At 45.4% G+C, this 17,129-nt stretch overlaps 1 protein-coding gene across 2 annotated transcripts in view; it reads left to right on the forward strand.

Annotated features, from left to right (window-relative positions):
- Positions 1-17,129, forward strand: part of KCNAB1 (potassium voltage-gated channel subfamily A regulatory beta subunit 1) — a 228,950-nt gene that overhangs the window by 120,915 nt on the left and 90,906 nt on the right. For both annotated transcript variants that reach the window (XM_003416135.4, XM_023555364.2), the window contains exon 2: positions 4,532-4,575. In XM_003416135.4, coding sequence (XP_003416183.1) covers positions 4,532-4,575 — 44 coding nt within the window. The remainder of the gene's footprint in view (positions 1-4,531; positions 4,576-17,129) is intronic.

Here is a 17,129-nt window from a genome sequence, read left to right on the forward strand (position 1 = left end):
CGTAAAGATTTACAGCCTTGGAAACCCTGTGGCGCAGATCTTCTCTGTTCTATAGGGGGGCTGCTGTGAGTCGGAATCAACTCAATGGCAGTGGGTTTGGTTTTTGGTTTGCTCTACTACTGCTTCTCAGAACCGGTCATTAGCCAGCAGCATTAATATCGCCTGGGAACTTGTTAGAATTGCAGATTCTTAGCAGGGGTCGCCGGAACTGGTTCAAAGCCCTGCTATGCACCAGGAACTGTGCTAAGGACTGGGGGAAACAGATGCGGTAGACACAGTCCCCGCCCTCGTTGATCCCAGCCTGGAATCTCAGCCTCAGACACAATGAATATAACGTGTGATGTGATACGTGCCCCTCCGACTGCAGATGTAAAGACAGGGGCACACAGAGAAAACAGGCGTTAATTTTCTATTTCTCTGTTAAGGGAAGTGAAAGGAAAGCTAACGCATTATGGCTAAAACCTTCACTTTTGATTAAAGGCATACTTAAACATCACCTGCCCCTCAGTCACGCGCGTCCCTAAACATCACCTGCCCCTCAGTCACGCGCGTCCCTCGGTCTGTCACGTTGCTGACTTTGCATTCAGAGGGAAAGGCAGAGATTGACCCACAGTAAACGGAATTGGAAAGCTGTGGAGCGTGGTAGTCCTACCTCAGATGCTCCTTTGTTTTGTTTTGCCTTTGGAAGCTGCACAGCTCATCACAGAGGAAACTAATCATGGCCCTTGTTACAAAGTGGATGCCAGAGAAGGTTTTGCCTGTGTCTCATCTTGTAGCATTGCAGGCTTGAAAATAAATCATCTCCACTAGGTGAAGAAAGCTTTGGAATCTTTGGAGTCTCCCTTCTTAGCTTTGAAAATCACAGGTGTGTGTATGATGGTTGCTTAGAAAAGTGTGGTCACTCCATGGTGAAAATACTGTGATCCTAGACAAAACAAGGAAGGGGCAGGGCATGTCCTTCCTTTGGGGGGTGCTCTTCCTCCATCCTCCTACCACCCCACCATTCACCCCCCTTTCCCATCTCTCTCAGATGTTTAGTACTTTATCTCTTGATTGCTCCTTCAAATCCAGCCAAACTGATTGTTATGGATTGAATTGTGTCCCCCCAAAATGTGGGTCAACTTGGCTAGGCCATGATGCCCAGCATTGTGTGGTTGTCCTCCATTTTGTCATCTGATGTGATTTCCTATGTGTTTGGCAGTGATTGGTGGTAGCCGGGCACCATCTAGTTCTTCTGGTCTCAGGCTGATGGAGTTTCTGGTATATGTGGCCCTTTTTGTCTCTTGGACTCATCTTTACCATATATCTTTGGTGTTCTTTATTCTTCCTTGCTCCATGTAGGTTGAGACCAACTGATGCATCTTAGATGGCCACTTGCTAGCATTAAAGATCCCAGACGCCCCAACAGACTTTTTTAAAACAACTTTTACCCTTTAACTGAATCAGAGATTCTTGATCTTTTTTCCTGTGGACTCCTCTGGTACTCTGATGAAACCTACATATTCTTTCTCAGGAAAAAAAAAAAAAAAATTAAATACGTAACATAAAACACAAAGGATTAAAATTACATCAAAATATTTAAAAACCAAACTTTCAAAAGTTCCCAGCCTTGAAAACCCAATGGAACAGTTCTACTCTGCACGCGTGGGGTCGCCATGAGTCAGACTCAGCTCGACAGTAACCAACAACAAACGAGGAGTCTAACAACTGCCGTAACTTCCACGTGGTGGTGAGTTTGAATGTTTTGGGGATCCCTGAAACAGCTGTGATGTGACAGAAAGATACCCTTGGGGCAAAGTTCAAGTAGTGTGACTACTTCCGTGGTTTCATGCCTACATTCATAATTGAAGGAGACGCTAAGTTTCAGTTAGAGTTTGGTGAAAAATAAAGATGTATTTTTCCCATCCAATTTCATGGGCCCCCAAATTACATCACCCTGAGGTTCTAGAGTCTTCTGATTTAAAACTCTGAGTTTTTAATATTCAGCTATTTGGGTACCTTGGATGCTTGAGACACAAAAAGCATGTGAACACCTGCCGGCTGACACTGCCGCTGGAGCCCCTTACAGATGTTAACAGCCTGTCCCTATTGTGTCAACCTTGAAATCAGGGATTGTGCTCCATGCAAAACGCTTCTTTCTTGGTCAAACGCAAGGTACTTTTTTTTTTTTTTTTAGCTAGCTATTCCTCTCTTCCCGGTGGTTTATAACTCTGAATAATGGCTAAGGCAGATACAGAAGAAAGCCATTTGAAACAACACATGCAGGCTGCTAATCTCCTTTGAAAGCATCTTTGGTTTGTAAAGGAACAACCACGAGCATCAGTGGGGAAACAGAGTGGCGGACAATTCTGTGCCTGGGTGATGCCTGATTTAAATTCTCACTGCTCTAGTATTGCCTTAAAACAAAAAAAAAAAGAGCCTGAGAAATGTTTCAGAAACAACACTAGGGATTACATACACTTAATGCCTCCACCCTTGAACTAACCAGTGTCCTGAAGTAAGATCAGCCACGCAACCACTGAGTGGGCAGTCCTGCCTTCAGAAAGAAAGGAGAAAAGCAAATATGAGCACTCTGAGCTATATTCCCCCTTCAGGTAGCTCTTTACTGAAGCTTCCATTTAATGTTGAGGAATTCCAAAGCTTGACTGACAAAGCTAGGTGCTCCATGGCCCCGTTATGATGTCATTCACTTCCAATATTAGCAGCAGAGCAGCTCAAGTTCACCTGGAAAAGAGGCGCTTTTATTTTGAGTTCAACAAGAGCAGATACTAAAAATGAACCTGGTGAGACTTCCCTCTGGTGTATGTGACACACATAAAGTAGGTAGCCTGTGCCGTGAAACGATTCTGAATCACCTGGAAAAGGAGTTCAGTCTCATGGGGGATGGGATATGAGTACAGAATTTTTATGTAGCCTCATTTGTTCAGACACTGAGGAATTAAGAAACAAAATAAAATTATATAAAGTTGTTTTGTTGCACAGTGTCACACAAGATCATGCAGTGTTCATGGGAATTTCACAGGGTGGGATAAAGAAGGTTCCAAGGCTTCTGTTATATCCCAGCATGAGGCGTAACCAGTGCCAGTGACCGCTGAGTCGACACTGACTCGTGGCAACCCCATGTGTGTCAGAGAACTGTCTTCTGTAGGGTTTTCAATGGCTGGGTTTTTTGGAAGTAAATCACCAGGCCTTTCTTACAAAGCACATCTGGGTGGACCTGAACCTTCAACCTTTCAGTTATCAGCCAAGTACATTAACCATTTGTACAATCCAAGGACTCCATGAGGCATACGCTTGACCATTATTTTGGAGTCCTGGTGGCACAGTGGTTAAGAGCTCAGCTGCTAGCCAAAAGGTTGGCAGTTTGAATCCACCAGCTGCTCCTTGCAACGGGTTTGGTTTGATTGGTTTTTTGGTCTTCTTGTCATTTTGTGTAGCCTTGTACTAAAAAAAAAAAAAAAGACACACACACATATAGATAGGTAGGTAGGTAGGCAGGCAGGCAGATAGGTAGATAGGTAGGTAAGTAGGTAGGTAGGTAGGTAGACAGGTAGGTAGATAGGTAGGTAGATAGATGATAGAGAGAGAGAGAGAGATGGATGGATGTAAAATATGGTTCGATAGCCTAAGGAGTGAGTTCATATTTGTTCTTCTAATAATCCTCATCCTTTAGAAATACTCTGCTGTTTTAGAATTCATTTGTCAGTCAGTAGGCCAGCCAAGAAATATTTATTAAGTGCCTACAGTGTGTCAGTGTCAGGCTCTGTTGATGAATAATGAATAAATAATGTATAAATGGCTGATGAAAAGCATAAAGATCTTGCCCTCGAGGAGCATACATTCCAGAAAGAGAAAGAAAGACAATAAATATGTAAACCAATAGATGAACAGGATAATTCAGGACTGAAAAGCTGCATCTCGTGGGGGCATTTGTTCCTATGCTGAGCCTGAGCAGATCTGGAATTACTTAGTGCCCAGGTCGTGCAAATGGCTGAGCGCTCGACTACGAGCTGAAAGGTTGGTGGTTGGAACCCACCCACGGGCATCTCAGGAGAAAAGCCTGGTGATCTGCTTCCAAAATGCCACAACCTTGGAGCACAGCCCTGTTCTGCACACGTGGGGTCGCCATGAGCTGGAACCGACTCAACAGCAATGGGCTTGACTTTTGGGTGTGGTGTCCAGGGAGTGATGAAGGAACTGTTTTTTCCCAAGATGACAAACTTGCATCCACATTTCTGCCTCTGTTCCTACTCTTGTCAAAAATAACTTCACCCAAGTGAGATGTCATATTCATAGCTAAATGTGTAGAGGAAACCCTGGTGGTGTAATGGTTAAGTGCTGCGGCTGCTAGCCAATAGGTCAGCAGTTCGAATCCACCAGACACTCCTTGGAAATTGGGGCAGTTCTACTCTGTCCTATAGGGTTACCATGAGTCAGAATCAACTCGATGGCAGCGGGCTTGGTTTTGGGTTTAAATGTGCAGTTTCATCTGAGGAGACGATGACCATGTGTTGCTTTGTTTCTGTTCTAGGAATCTTGGAAAATCAGGACTCAGAGTTTCTTGCTTGGGTCTTGGTAAGTACTGGAGTGTCAGTTGGGGGGTGGTCTGGGAGGTGGTGAATGGAGAGAATGCCAGGGAGTGATCACCATGCAGGTCAAGATCTCTTCTCAGTTGAGAAGACTTTCTAGCCAGCATTGCCCATTTCTCCTTCTAAGACTCTGCCTGCCCGACACAGAGCTCTTCCTCTCCAGACCCCAGGGGCCACTGTGCTCACATGCCTTCTGGGGTCCCATCAAGTGGACAGAAATGTGGTTTTAAAGCACACTATGGAGGAAGGGACCCATGTGTTCCCTCTAGGTAGCAAATGTGAAGGACCTCATGATATGCGTTTATACACTCACTCACCCCTTGCTTCACCTGAATTTTTTCTATCTTTATTTTCCCTTTGGAGCCCTGATGGTGCAGTGGTTAACATGGAGCTGCTAATCAAAAGGTCAGCAGTTTGAATCCACCAGCCTTTGGTGTTCGGGCCATTCAATACCATCGTGACTCTTCCCGTAAAGTAAGAGAGCCTAGAGCAGAACGTAGCTGAGGAAGCAGTGAGGACTGGTCAGATTAAGGTTTTTGGTGCCTGAGTTTTCCTGGTTCTCCCTAATGGTCTGATTTGGTAGGTGAGTGTGGTCTTTGTTTATAATAAATCTAAGGTTATTTGACATTTGCTTAAATGTATGGCTCTGATCATGTTGCCAGTTACATTTGAAAAACCCTGAAGGTTCACTATCAGGGATAGTCTGACCTTAATTTTTTTAAGAATATGCTTTACGGTAAGAATTATTCACTATTCGTTCTCAAAAGAAACGACCTGTATGTGTATGTTAAGAACTATGGGTGAAAACTCCTTAGCCAATTATCTTAAAGAGTCAGTATTTATGGTGGAAAATAATGTAGTTGATATTTACACAGAAAACTCAACCAAAAAGCCTTTAAGACTATATCACAAAACCAGGTGCCTATGAAATGCTACTTGTAAATAAGACTCTGAAGGACAGACTGAGGTTTAAAAAAAAAAGACCAATGTGGAGGCACTTTAGTCAACTGGGAAGCAGGCTTGGTTCAGGAGCAGGAAGTCCTGATTTGAGCTGCAAGTTTTCCTGAGAGCCTGAATACTTGTGATAAGACGCTATGTGAAAAACAGAAGATAATAATGAAGTTTGTGGGACTGACTGGCTTCATTCAAAGTAGGTAACAAAGCTTGACAGCAAGAATAAGTGTTCTTCGAAAAGTTTTCTCTGAGCTGCCTCTGTAAGCTTGAGGAGACAAAAAAAAAAAAAAAAAAAATCACAGAAGGAAATAATGCACCAGCCATAGATAACGGGCCAGGCTCTGCAGATCCCAGCTTTCACATTCCAAGCTGAGCCGGGCTTACTGCTGTAAACTTGGGATGTCAGTTCAGCCACAGCCCATGTCCAGCAGACGCTCTGGAAATTAAGTATTAAAGCTTCCAGGCAATCAGAAGACCGCATATGTCTTTTATTGGAATAGTCTAAAGGGCACAGCTCTATCAGAGAAGGACAGGCTGGGGACCCCTGACCCGCCCGGCTTCCTCTGGATAAACTAAGAGCATGTGTGAATGGTAACAGAAAGGTGCAATGATTTGAGGGTGAACCAAAGATACATCTGAAGGAACACAGCTCTGCCAAGGAAATGAATGCAAAAAAAAAGTTAAGTAGCCAAACCTATCCGTGGGCCGCTGTGGCTGGTTAAGCCTACCAAGACCTGAAGTCAAAGAAACTAATGGGAAAGGATCAAACCATGAGGCAGTGATCCCAAATCATGCCAGTCCAGCAGGAGAAGGGATTTTTCTCCTGAGAGAGAAAGAGTAGAATTTCTGTGTTCATTCATTCATTCACTCTTTCTTAAGCAAACTTAGGAAAGCAGGTATGGACTGGGTACAGGGGATGCCAAGATGAAGATGGACTGGACCCTCCCCTCAGATTGCTTACAGGGTAGTGAGAGACATGCCAGAATAAAGGAAGAATGTATTTGACAAAGTGCAGGATGACACCAGCACGAGGAAGGTCTCCCGGGCAATCAGGATGCCTTCACAGGGAAGGTGCTGCATGAATTGAGACTTGGAAGGAGATGTCCACCAGTTGGAGAAGCATTGACCAGAAACAGCAAAACAAGCAGTGGCCTGGAGGGAGGCTCCATAGAGTGAGGTGCTCAAATATAAATCGTGTTTTATATCATATAAAATATTGTGAGGGTGAGATGTTAGGGGACAGCAAGAGATGAGCCTGGAAGGAAAGTAAGGGAGGGCTTAGGACAGGGTATGAAAGGGGGATCAGGGCCAGAGGAGAGAGATCGGAGAGATGCCTTGGAGAAGCCACTGAACTGGGCAGACTGGAGAGGGGAACAGAGGCTGAGGAAGCAAATATACTTTGCCGAGTAATATGGTGTTCCCACAATGTTCAAATCACATAACGTCCTATTTCACAGAACATATTGTGGACGTTAAGCTACGATGCATGACTGTGTGTATATATATATACATATGTAGAAACAGTATATATATAGAAGCAGTATATACATATACCTTAGTGGCATAGTGGTTAAGAGCTACGGCTGCTAAACAAAAGGTCAGCAGTTCAAATCTACCAGGCGCTCCTTCGGAAACCCCATGGGGCAGTTCTCCTGTGTCCTATAGGGTCGCTATGAGTCGGAATCGACTCAACAGCAGCTTGTTTGGTTTTTTGGTTTATGTGTATGTATATACACATATAGAAACAAATATATATAGAAACAACATATATATATATATATATACATGCGCGTGAGCACACACACACACACATATATATATATTTATAAACAGTATGTGTATACTGTTTCCATTTCTCTGGAGAACCCTGACAACTGGGTAATGGTGAAGATCCAGCTAAAGTCAGAAATCACGAATTGTTGGAGTCAGCCCAGTTCTTTGGCTTTCTCGAGCAGCAGAAATGGAGGAAGCTGAATGGAGGTGGGGTGGGGAGGGGAGCTGGAGAAAGGGCCAGGGACCAGGGAGCCTACTGCAAACACAGTGACAGGGAGTACAGGCCGGTTGGGGCTCAGAGCCATCAGAGGAGGCCAGGCTCTCCTTCTGCAGGTAGAAAGAGTGCCTGCTCATACCCTGAGGTGCTCCATTCTCCTGTGGGAGGTGACGCCCCACAGCAGGCAGCCGCTCCTCCAGGTGCTTGCAAAGGGCTGCTTTCACACTGCACCATTGGCTCCGGATGGCTGTGCTTCCTTGCAGATAAGATGCTTGCAAGCGGAGTCATCTTGCCGATTTTTTTAAACCACACCCAGGTGTATGTGGAAGCTGAACAGATGAGCGTTCATCGGAGTGATGGGAAGGGCTCGGGTGGGAGACAGGGCGTCACAAGATCGTTTTTCAGGTGAGGACACATTGAACCTGGTGCAGAGCATCACCAGCCTAAATGGAGTTCTCTTGGGCTGGTCACTGTCAGGAAGGGCACTTTATGCAGCCCCACCAGGCAGGCTTTGGACCTAAGCAGTGAAGAGGAGAAATGACACCGTGTGGCTTTGGGACCCTGTTTCACAGGAGCCTCAAGGCTGTCATTCCTGGGCACCACAAACTGACGACCCTGCACCAGGGTCTGTGTTCTTTTAGGCAGCCCTCTCACACTTCATCCGTGAAGCAATGAAGTCATGAAGGCACATATGTAAGACCCTGGAGAAGCCAACTGTGTCTCTAAGTGGTGCTTTTGTACATCGGAATGCAGGCGGCCAGTCTCCACCCGGGCCTTTTGAACCAGAAGCACCCAAGGTGGGCTCCAGGCACCTTGTGTGTTTTTAAAAGGCTGCACCAATGGTGCTGAGGCAGGCCCAGGGTTGGAAACCGTTGCCCTGATCAGATGGAAAGAGGTGGTGAATGTGTGAACTGCTATCAGGTGACCCAGGAGCCAGCAGCCATGATTTCTGTCTATTTGGTGGCTGCTGCCCCAGGTCTGGCACTGGGAGCCACCCTGAGGAATTCCCATCTGAACTGGAGCCTCCAAAAAATGAAAATCTGGGGGGGCTGGCCTGCGCGTTTCTCGAGCCTAAGCCCGGGGCAGGAAGTTGAGCTGACCTCTCCTGCCATTCACCTCCAGCCACCTGGGGTCAGCCTTGCCTTATGCCCCTCCCTCACCAAGGACACCGTCTAGAGCCAAAGCAAACAGGGAGTCCTAGAATAAACTGTGTGGGCTTCTTTTTAACGTGCTGCGCGTGCGTCCGGAACGTACTCCTGGCTCATCTCCCTCTGCTGTAGAGAAGCTCACACTGCACTAAATATTTTGACACCAGGAGAAGAAGACATTAAATATTTAACGTGGATGGTATTATTTCTGTGGCACCCTTTGTGACTCCCATCCTTTTGAACAAAGTTGATGTAAACTAGCCACCTCACCTACTGTGACAACAACAATAATAAAAGTAAAAAAAAATCCTATTGCTGTCGAGTTGATTCGGATTCACAGTGACCCTGTAGGACAGAGTAGAACTGCCCCATAGAGTTTCCAAGGAGTACCTGGTGGATTCGAACTGCTGACCTTTTGGTTAGCAGCCGTGGCTCTTAACCACTATGCGCCACCAGGATTTCCACAATAATAATAGGTATTTATAAAGCGACTTGAGAAACAGTTTTAAAAGTACAATTTCTTCCCTTGGAGAGATTACCAATTTTTCTGCATACCAAACAGAGTGAACTGCCTTAAGACCAAATACCCACAGAATTTAAACAGTGTATAAGTGTTGAACGTACAACAAGAGAATTTTAGGCTTCTCGCTTTTTCTGGAAAGTCTAACTTGAAGAAATGCGGTTGTGTTGTACATATTAAAAATGAACAGGCCTTGTGTTTTTACAAAATTGCTTAAAATATTTATTCCTACTTTCCTGCTTTCATGGGTAAAATCCTTCTAAAGAATTGTTGACGACTGGGTTGCCCTCTGAATTACCAGGGACTGCTGGCCGTATGTCTTTGCCTTCACGCATGAGAGCTTAGAGTAGGCTGAGCTACAGCTGAGTAAGAGAACAACCAGGCTGGTGTTCCACCCACTGCCAGAGCCGGGCTCAGGGAGAGCTTGAGAAGGGAAAGCAGGAGGTGGTTTCTCCTGATTTTATGGGAATCCTCTCTACAGAGAATTCCATTCAACAACCCCATGAGTGTACACACACACACACATACACCCCTCATCTCCCCGGTACAGCTACAAAGAAGTAGCCCTCATTTTTTTTTTTAATTGTACTTTAGATGAAGGTTTACAGGGCAAATTAGTTTCTCATTAAACAATTAATACGTATATTGTTCTGTGACATTGGTTGCCAACCTCATAACATATCAACACTCTTCGTTTCTCAACCTTGGGTCCCCATTACCAGCTTTCCTGTCCCCTCCTGCTCTTCTTGTCCTTGCCCCTGGGCTGGTGTGCCCCTTTAGTCTCGTTTTGTTTATGGGCTTGTCTAATCTTAGGCTGAAGGGTGAACCTTAGGAGTGACTTTGGTACTGAGTTAAAAGGGTATCCGTGGGGCCATACTCTCTGGGTTTCTCCGGTCTCTGTCAGTCTAGTGAGTCTGGTCTTTGTGTGTGTGTGTGTGTGTGTGTGTGTGAGAGAGAGAGAGCTAGAATTTTAGTCTACATTTTTCTTCTGCTTTGTCTGGGACCTTCTATTGTGATCCCTGTCAGAGCAGTCAGTCAGTGGTAGCCAGGCACCATCTAGTTGTGCTGGACTCAATCTAGTGGAGGCTGAGTTAGTTGTGGTCCATTAGTCCTTTGTGGTCCATTAATCTTTCCCTTGTGTCTCTGGTTTTCTTCATTCTCCCTTGCTACAGTCAGGGTGGGACCAGTGCAGTATCTTAAATGACAACTTACAAGCTTTTAAGACCTGTGATTGAAAAATGAAACATGTAAAACCGTCAGGTAGAACAGGAGAGAAGGTTCTCCTCAGGCCCAGATGTGGGCAATTTTCCAGAACTGGTAACAATTTATGAACTTGGTCTCATTAAAAGGTATCATAGTTATGACAGGGAGGTTATTCCTTACCATCACCACCCCTTGTACGGATGAGGTAAACAGGGGCAGGAAGAGGGGAAATGTCTTATCCAAGGCCAATGATAAAGACAGGGGGCCCTGTCCCCTTCCCCCTTCCTGAATAACCTGTCTCTCACCTGCCACCAAACAGCCATGGCTGTGGTCCAAGTCTCTTCATGTCTAGGACGTCAGCTTCCTCCTCCAGAAATGAGTGGTTGAACGAGACGTGTAAGGCCCCATCCAGCTCGAACTGTCTGCAGTCTGGGCAATGGTCAAACTCAGGACTCTGGGTTGGCTGCTGGGTGACAATGCCTTTTCTCTACTTTAGAACTAGAAAATGTTAGAGCCTGGACAACTCCTAGCATCACTCTCCAGATTGAGGGAGGACTGTGACTGGTGGCCCTGGTGGCACAGTGGTTAAGAGCCTGACTGCTAACCAAAAGGTCAGCAATTCGATTCCACCAACCGCTCCTTGGAAACCCTATGGGGCAGTTCTACTCTGTCCTATAGGGTCGCTATGAGTTGAAATTAACTCGATGGCAATGGTTTTTATTATTATTATTTTAAATGACCAAGCAAAGAGCCCTGGTGTCACAGTGGTTAAAGTGCTGGGCTGCCAAATGAAAGGTCAGTGATTCGGACCAATCAGCTGCTCCTCCGGAAAAGATGTGGCAGTCTGCTTCCATAAAGATTACAGCCTTGGAAACCCTATGGGGCAGTTCTACTCTGCCCTGTAGGGTCGCTATGAGTTGGAATCGACTCGATGGCAGCGGTTTGGTTTGGTTTATGCAGCCTAAAAGCCCAAATCAAAGTTTCCTAATTCCAACTGAGCTCTTCTAAGAGTGAGCAACAAAGAGGGAATCTGTGGGGGCTCCGCCTACTGCAGAGTCTGGCCTGCACCTCTGGAGTCCTCCAACTAAGAGGACACAGGGCTGCAGGGAACTGCCCCTTGAAGGGTGGTATAAAGGCCTGAAGGGTGGCCCAGTGTGGCTTAACACACTGAAGGGAACCACGTAGAGACTCATGCATGTGCCCTAGGGGCCACAGATGGATGGAGTTAGGAATAAAGTCCCAGGACTTTTTAGGTTTTTCAAGTATGAATCAATCAGAAACCTTCCAGGGTAAATGAACGAATCAGCTTAAGCAAAACCAGGGATTTCTAGGCTCACATAGCAGAGCAGTCCATGGACAGTGGACAAGTATGGCTTAATCCAGGGATCAAATTATGAGCTGTGCAAGCTGGGACTTGGCTCCCTTCTCAGTCTCCCCTCAGACCAGCAAAGTGGCTGCATCCCATTGGCTCTGATCCTGAACCAGCCACTTTGGGCAGTCAATCCAGAATGACTTCCATCAATCAAGAACCACCCTGAAGCTGGGGACGGGTTTAAATCCACCCAGATTGCATACTGGAAGTAGGAAAAAGGTGGATTCCCAAAGGAAATTTAAAGCCCAAAGCCTATTGCCATCAGGGTGATCCTGACTCATGGCAATCCCGTTTGATAAAGAGTAGAACTGCTCCATAGGGTTTTCTTGGCTGTAAAATTTATGGGAGCAGATCGCCAGGTCTTTTCTTCTGCAGTACTGCTGGATGGGTTTGAACTGCCAACCTTTAGGTTAATAGATGAGCACAAACAGTTTGTGCCACCCAGAGTCCCTCTACTCTTACCTAAAGAGGGAAAGTAAAACCAAAAAAACCCGTTTCTCTCTAGTCGATTCCGACTCATAGCAACCCTGTAGGACAGAGCAGAACTGCCCCATAGCGATTCCAAGGAGTGGCTGGTGGATTTGAACAGCCAGCCTTTTGGTTAGCAACCAAGCTCTTAATCACTGTGCCACCAGGGCTCCAAAGAGGGGAAATAGTTGCTAAATATAATGATGTTAACATGAAGAGTTAAGGAGAAAAAAAGATTCTTGGATCCTGGCAATCCCCTCCCCCTACTTTAGCTTACTGAGCTTTTCTACATCTTCGATAGCATGGCTGAAAACTAAAATTCTCCCAGCCTTTTCTACAGAGTGTGCTGGTTTGCTCATGTTTAGCTTTCACTACCTCAGTTTGCCTAATCGACAGAATTTTTCTTCCTGAGGTAAATGTGTAGCTTTGCCTTTTTAATATACTGCCTTCTTTACATTTTTTCCATAATCGAGAGGCTCAGTGATACCTGGAGCTCATTTATAAATAAAAGCCGCCTCTGAAACACCTGGATGATGAAAATATGCAAAGGAGGGGCTCCATGGGAGCCGAGCAAGAAATATCATCAGTGCTTACTTTGTATCTGACAACTAATGAAAACGAGAGGAGAACTAAGCTACCCAATATGTCGTTATAGAAAATGGTTGATGACCCGTTGCCTTCGAGTCGATTCTGAGTCATAGAGACCCTGTGGGATAGAGTAGAACTACCCCACGGTGTTTACAAGGAGTGGGTGGATCCAAACTGCCAGCCTTTTGGTTAGCAGTCCTAGGCCTTAACCGCTGTACCACCAGGGCCCCGATGAGGTCACAAGCTGTGGCTAAATTGGAGCTGATAGTTTAACCATGGGAATTTCTTTAGGCTGAAGAGAAGGAAATGGAAGAGAAAGGACCTGGCTTGGCTCTGTTTACTGTGACTCAAAACAAGCTTTCTGCTGGGCTTGGCTTCATGTTTTCTTCCTAATCTCTCGCCTTACCTCCCCATGCTGTATTCCCCTCCTTAAGCACTATGCTGCCTTTCCTCTGGCCCTTACCGAGCAGAAATAACACCCTAACTCAGCCAGGTTTCTTTATGCAGAGGGGAACCCGTGGGTGCTATAAATGCTTTACAAGCTCCGTGGCTTACCAGACAGTAGGAGGTTCGAGTCCACCAAGAGGTGCCTCGAAAAAAAGCCTGGTGATCTGCTTCTGAAAAACCAGCCACTGGAAACCCTGTGGGGCACAGTCCTACTCTGACACACATGGGGTTGCCATGAGTCACACATGAGTTTTTCACCATGAGCTGGCAAAAAACAAGGCTTCAGGAATTGACGGAATACCAACTGAGATGTTTCAACAAACAGATGCAGTGCTGGAGGTGCTCACTCACCTGTGCCAAGAAACTTGGAAGTCAGCTCCCTAGCCAACCGACTGGAAGAGATCCATATTTATGCCTATTCCAAAGAAAAGTGATTCAACCAAATACGAAGTTATCAAACAACATCATTAATATCACATGCAAGTAAAATTTTGCTGAAGATCATTCAAAAGTGGGTGCAGCAGTACATCAACAGGGACCTGCCAAAATTTCAAGCTGGATTCAGAAGAGGACTTGGAACCAGGGATATCATTGCTGATGTCAGATGGATCCTGGCTGAAAGCAGAGAATGCCAGAAGGGTGTTTACCTGTGTTTTATTGACTATGCAAAGGCATTGGACTGTGTGGATCATAATAAATTATGGATAACATTGCAAAGAATGGGAATCCCAGAACATTTAATTGTGCTCATGAGGAACATGTACATAGATCAAGAGACACTCATTTGAACAGAACAAGGGGATACTATGTGGTTTGAAGTCAAGAAAGGTGTGCATCAGGGTGCATCCTTTCACCATACTTATTCAGTGTGTATGCTGAACAAATAATACAAAAAGCTGGACTATATGAAGAAGAATGCTGGATCAGGATTGGAGGAAGATTCATTAACAACCTGCGTTATGCAGATGACACAACCTTGCTTGCTGAGAGTGAAGAGGACTTGAAGTACTTACTGATTGAAGATCAAAGACCACAGCCTTCAGTATGGATTACACCTCAACATAAAGAGAACAAAAATCCTCACAACTGGCCCAATAAGCAGCATCGTGAAAAACAGAGAAAAGATTGAAGTTATTAAGGATTTCATTTTACTTGAATCTACAATCAGCACCCATGGAAGCAACACTCGAGGAATCAAACGATGCATTGCACTGGGCAAATCTGCTGCGAAAGACCTCTTGGAAGTGTTAAAAATCAAAGATGTCACCTTGAAGACTAAAGTGCGCCTGACCCAAGCCATGATGTTTTCAATGGCCTCATATACATGTGAAAGCTGGACAGTGAATAAAGAAGGCTGAAGAAGAAGCGACACCTTTGAATTGTGGTGTTGGTGAAGAGTATTGAATGTACCAGGGACTACCAAAAGAACGAACAAATCTGTCTTGGAAGAAATACAGCGTTTACCAAAAGAACGAACAAATCTGTCTTGGAAGAAATACAGCCGGAATGCTCCTTAGAAGCAAGGATGGCGAGACTATGACTCCTGTACTTTGGACATGTTATCAGGTAGGACCAGTCTCTAGAGAAGGACATCATGCTTGGTAAAGTAGAGGGGTCAGCAAAAATGAGGAAGACCCTCAACGAGATGGATTGACACAGCAGCTTCAACAATGGGCCGAAGCATAACAATAATTGTGAGGATGGTGCAGGACCAGGCAGTGTTTCGGTCCCTCATACATGGGGTCGTTATGAGTCGAAACCAACTTGATGGCACCTGACAACACAACATGAGTCAGAGTTGACTTGGTTCTGGTGCTCATCACTGCTGGTAGAAGAGAGAAGGAGACAGGACTGGCCCTGAGGCACATTTCTGGATGTAACCCTCTGTCTGATTTTGTTACCTGTCACACCATTCCCAGGGTCAAGAGGGAGGAGCGGAGCAGTCCCCTTACCTTTCAGCACCTCCCTGAGAAGGCTGATTGGCTGCCTTGCCCCTCCTCCCTCCACCCCGAAGGATTTCTGGGCTGAGATGCACCCTGCATCTTAGCTAGTGAGGACAGAAACTGAGACTGACGCAATGGACCCTGCAAAGCACAGAATCTAGAACCCCCGCTTTCCTTCATTCATGGGTTCACAGATTGCACAAAGATGTGCAGTCTCTGTGCTGGGAAGACACTGGGAAACAGGCACACAGCCCCCACCCTTATACAGCATACATGAGGTAGGGGGGTAGGGTGGGTAAGAGGGCAGCGACCTGATTCCCAAGGTGGATTAGATCCTCTGTTATGTGCCCCAGAGGACACCCTGCATTTTCCCCCATCACATTTGCTGGTGATAACTTTTTATCCTGATAGTGTTTCTTGTTAGGTTACCAGTTCAGAACACGCACCTGAAACAGAGAAGGGGCTCAGCGAAGGCTCGTTTATGGAATGAACAAGTGAATGAATGAATGAATGAGTGCAGCCCAGTGTGATCAGTGCTCTGAAAGAAGGACGAGATGCTGTAGGAACAGACCCAAGGGCTGCCTAAGCTAGAGATAGGGAGGGCTTCCTGGAGACGTCTGAGCTTAGTACTAAGGATGAGAAAGGATAGGAAGGAGCCAGGTGAAGGAGGAAAAAAGCAGTCAAACAAGGATGTGACAGAGGTGGGGAGACAAAGAGGGAGGTGGAAAAAACAGAAGAGAGCAAGAGCCAAAACCATTGCTGTGGAGCCGATCCCAACTCATAGAGCGGGAGATTCAGAGGCAAATATGGCCAATTCCTGGCCACCAGAAGCCTCAAATGAAGATGGAGTTACAAAACACAGAAATGGCACAGGAGGAAGGGACCACCATTCCTGGGAGCCAGGGGAAAAGGCACTGCTGGAGGCAGAGGGATTTTGCAGAATGAACGGAAATCTAAGTTGATAAGGAAAAGAAAGCCATGGGCATTGGGAAAAAGCCACAGGCATTTATTTTTATTGAACTTCCTCTTCATCCCTCCTGCAGATCTAGGTTTGGTGGTTGCTGTATTGTAATTGTTTGAAGGTTTGTCTGCCTTCCCACTGGGCTGGGGGCTCCAGAGAATAGAAAGACATCATCACTGGCCATTTTGACGCCAACATCTGGCATGGTTCTAGGGGAATGATAGAGGCTCGGTAAATATTTCCTGAGTGCATTGATGAATAAATGGGCATTTCAGGAAGAGGAGGAGCGTGGAAACCTAAAATAGCATGACCTGTTGGAACTAGGCTGGAGAGGCATGACGAAAAAAGATATGAGGCCTTCAAAAAAGATTGTAAAGACCTCCAAAGACCATGCCACAAAGCTTGGAGTTTGTCTGTCATGCTATACGGAATCGCTGAAATATTTAACTCAAGAAGTCGAGTTAGGAAGATCATTCTTGTCAGAATGTGGAGGTAGAGTTGGAGAGGACTGAGCATAGAGGCAGGCAGACAGGCTACATGTGACTCAAGTAGGCCTCACTTTCCCAGAAGATTAAATGTAACAATCAGTTAATTGCACACAAACTGTGAGCCCAGTTTATCATACCAAGTGTCTGCACAGAGCACATAATGGGGCGGGGAAGAGGGAAGTAGATGCAGCTTGACCAAAATAGCAAAACACAGGTAACAAAGGCAAAAGGAAATGATTAAAAAAAAAAAGAAAGAAACAATTTTAAAAGCATAAGATAAAATATCAGAAATAAGACTCAATAGAGATAACGTCATAATAAATTACAGGGTTTCTGAGCTTGGGTGAAAAAAAAAAAAAAAAACGCTGGTTCCCAGATGCATTCTTTAAGGAAAATGACGTAGATGAAAAATAAGCAAAGGGGGCAAATAAAAAATCAGGCAAATATGAACACAAAAA

The sequence above is a fragment of the Loxodonta africana genome, chromosome 23 (assembly GCF_030014295.1).
Source record: "Loxodonta africana isolate mLoxAfr1 chromosome 23, mLoxAfr1.hap2, whole genome shotgun sequence".
In the NCBI taxonomy this organism is placed as follows: Eukaryota; Metazoa; Chordata; class Mammalia; order Proboscidea; family Elephantidae; genus Loxodonta; species Loxodonta africana.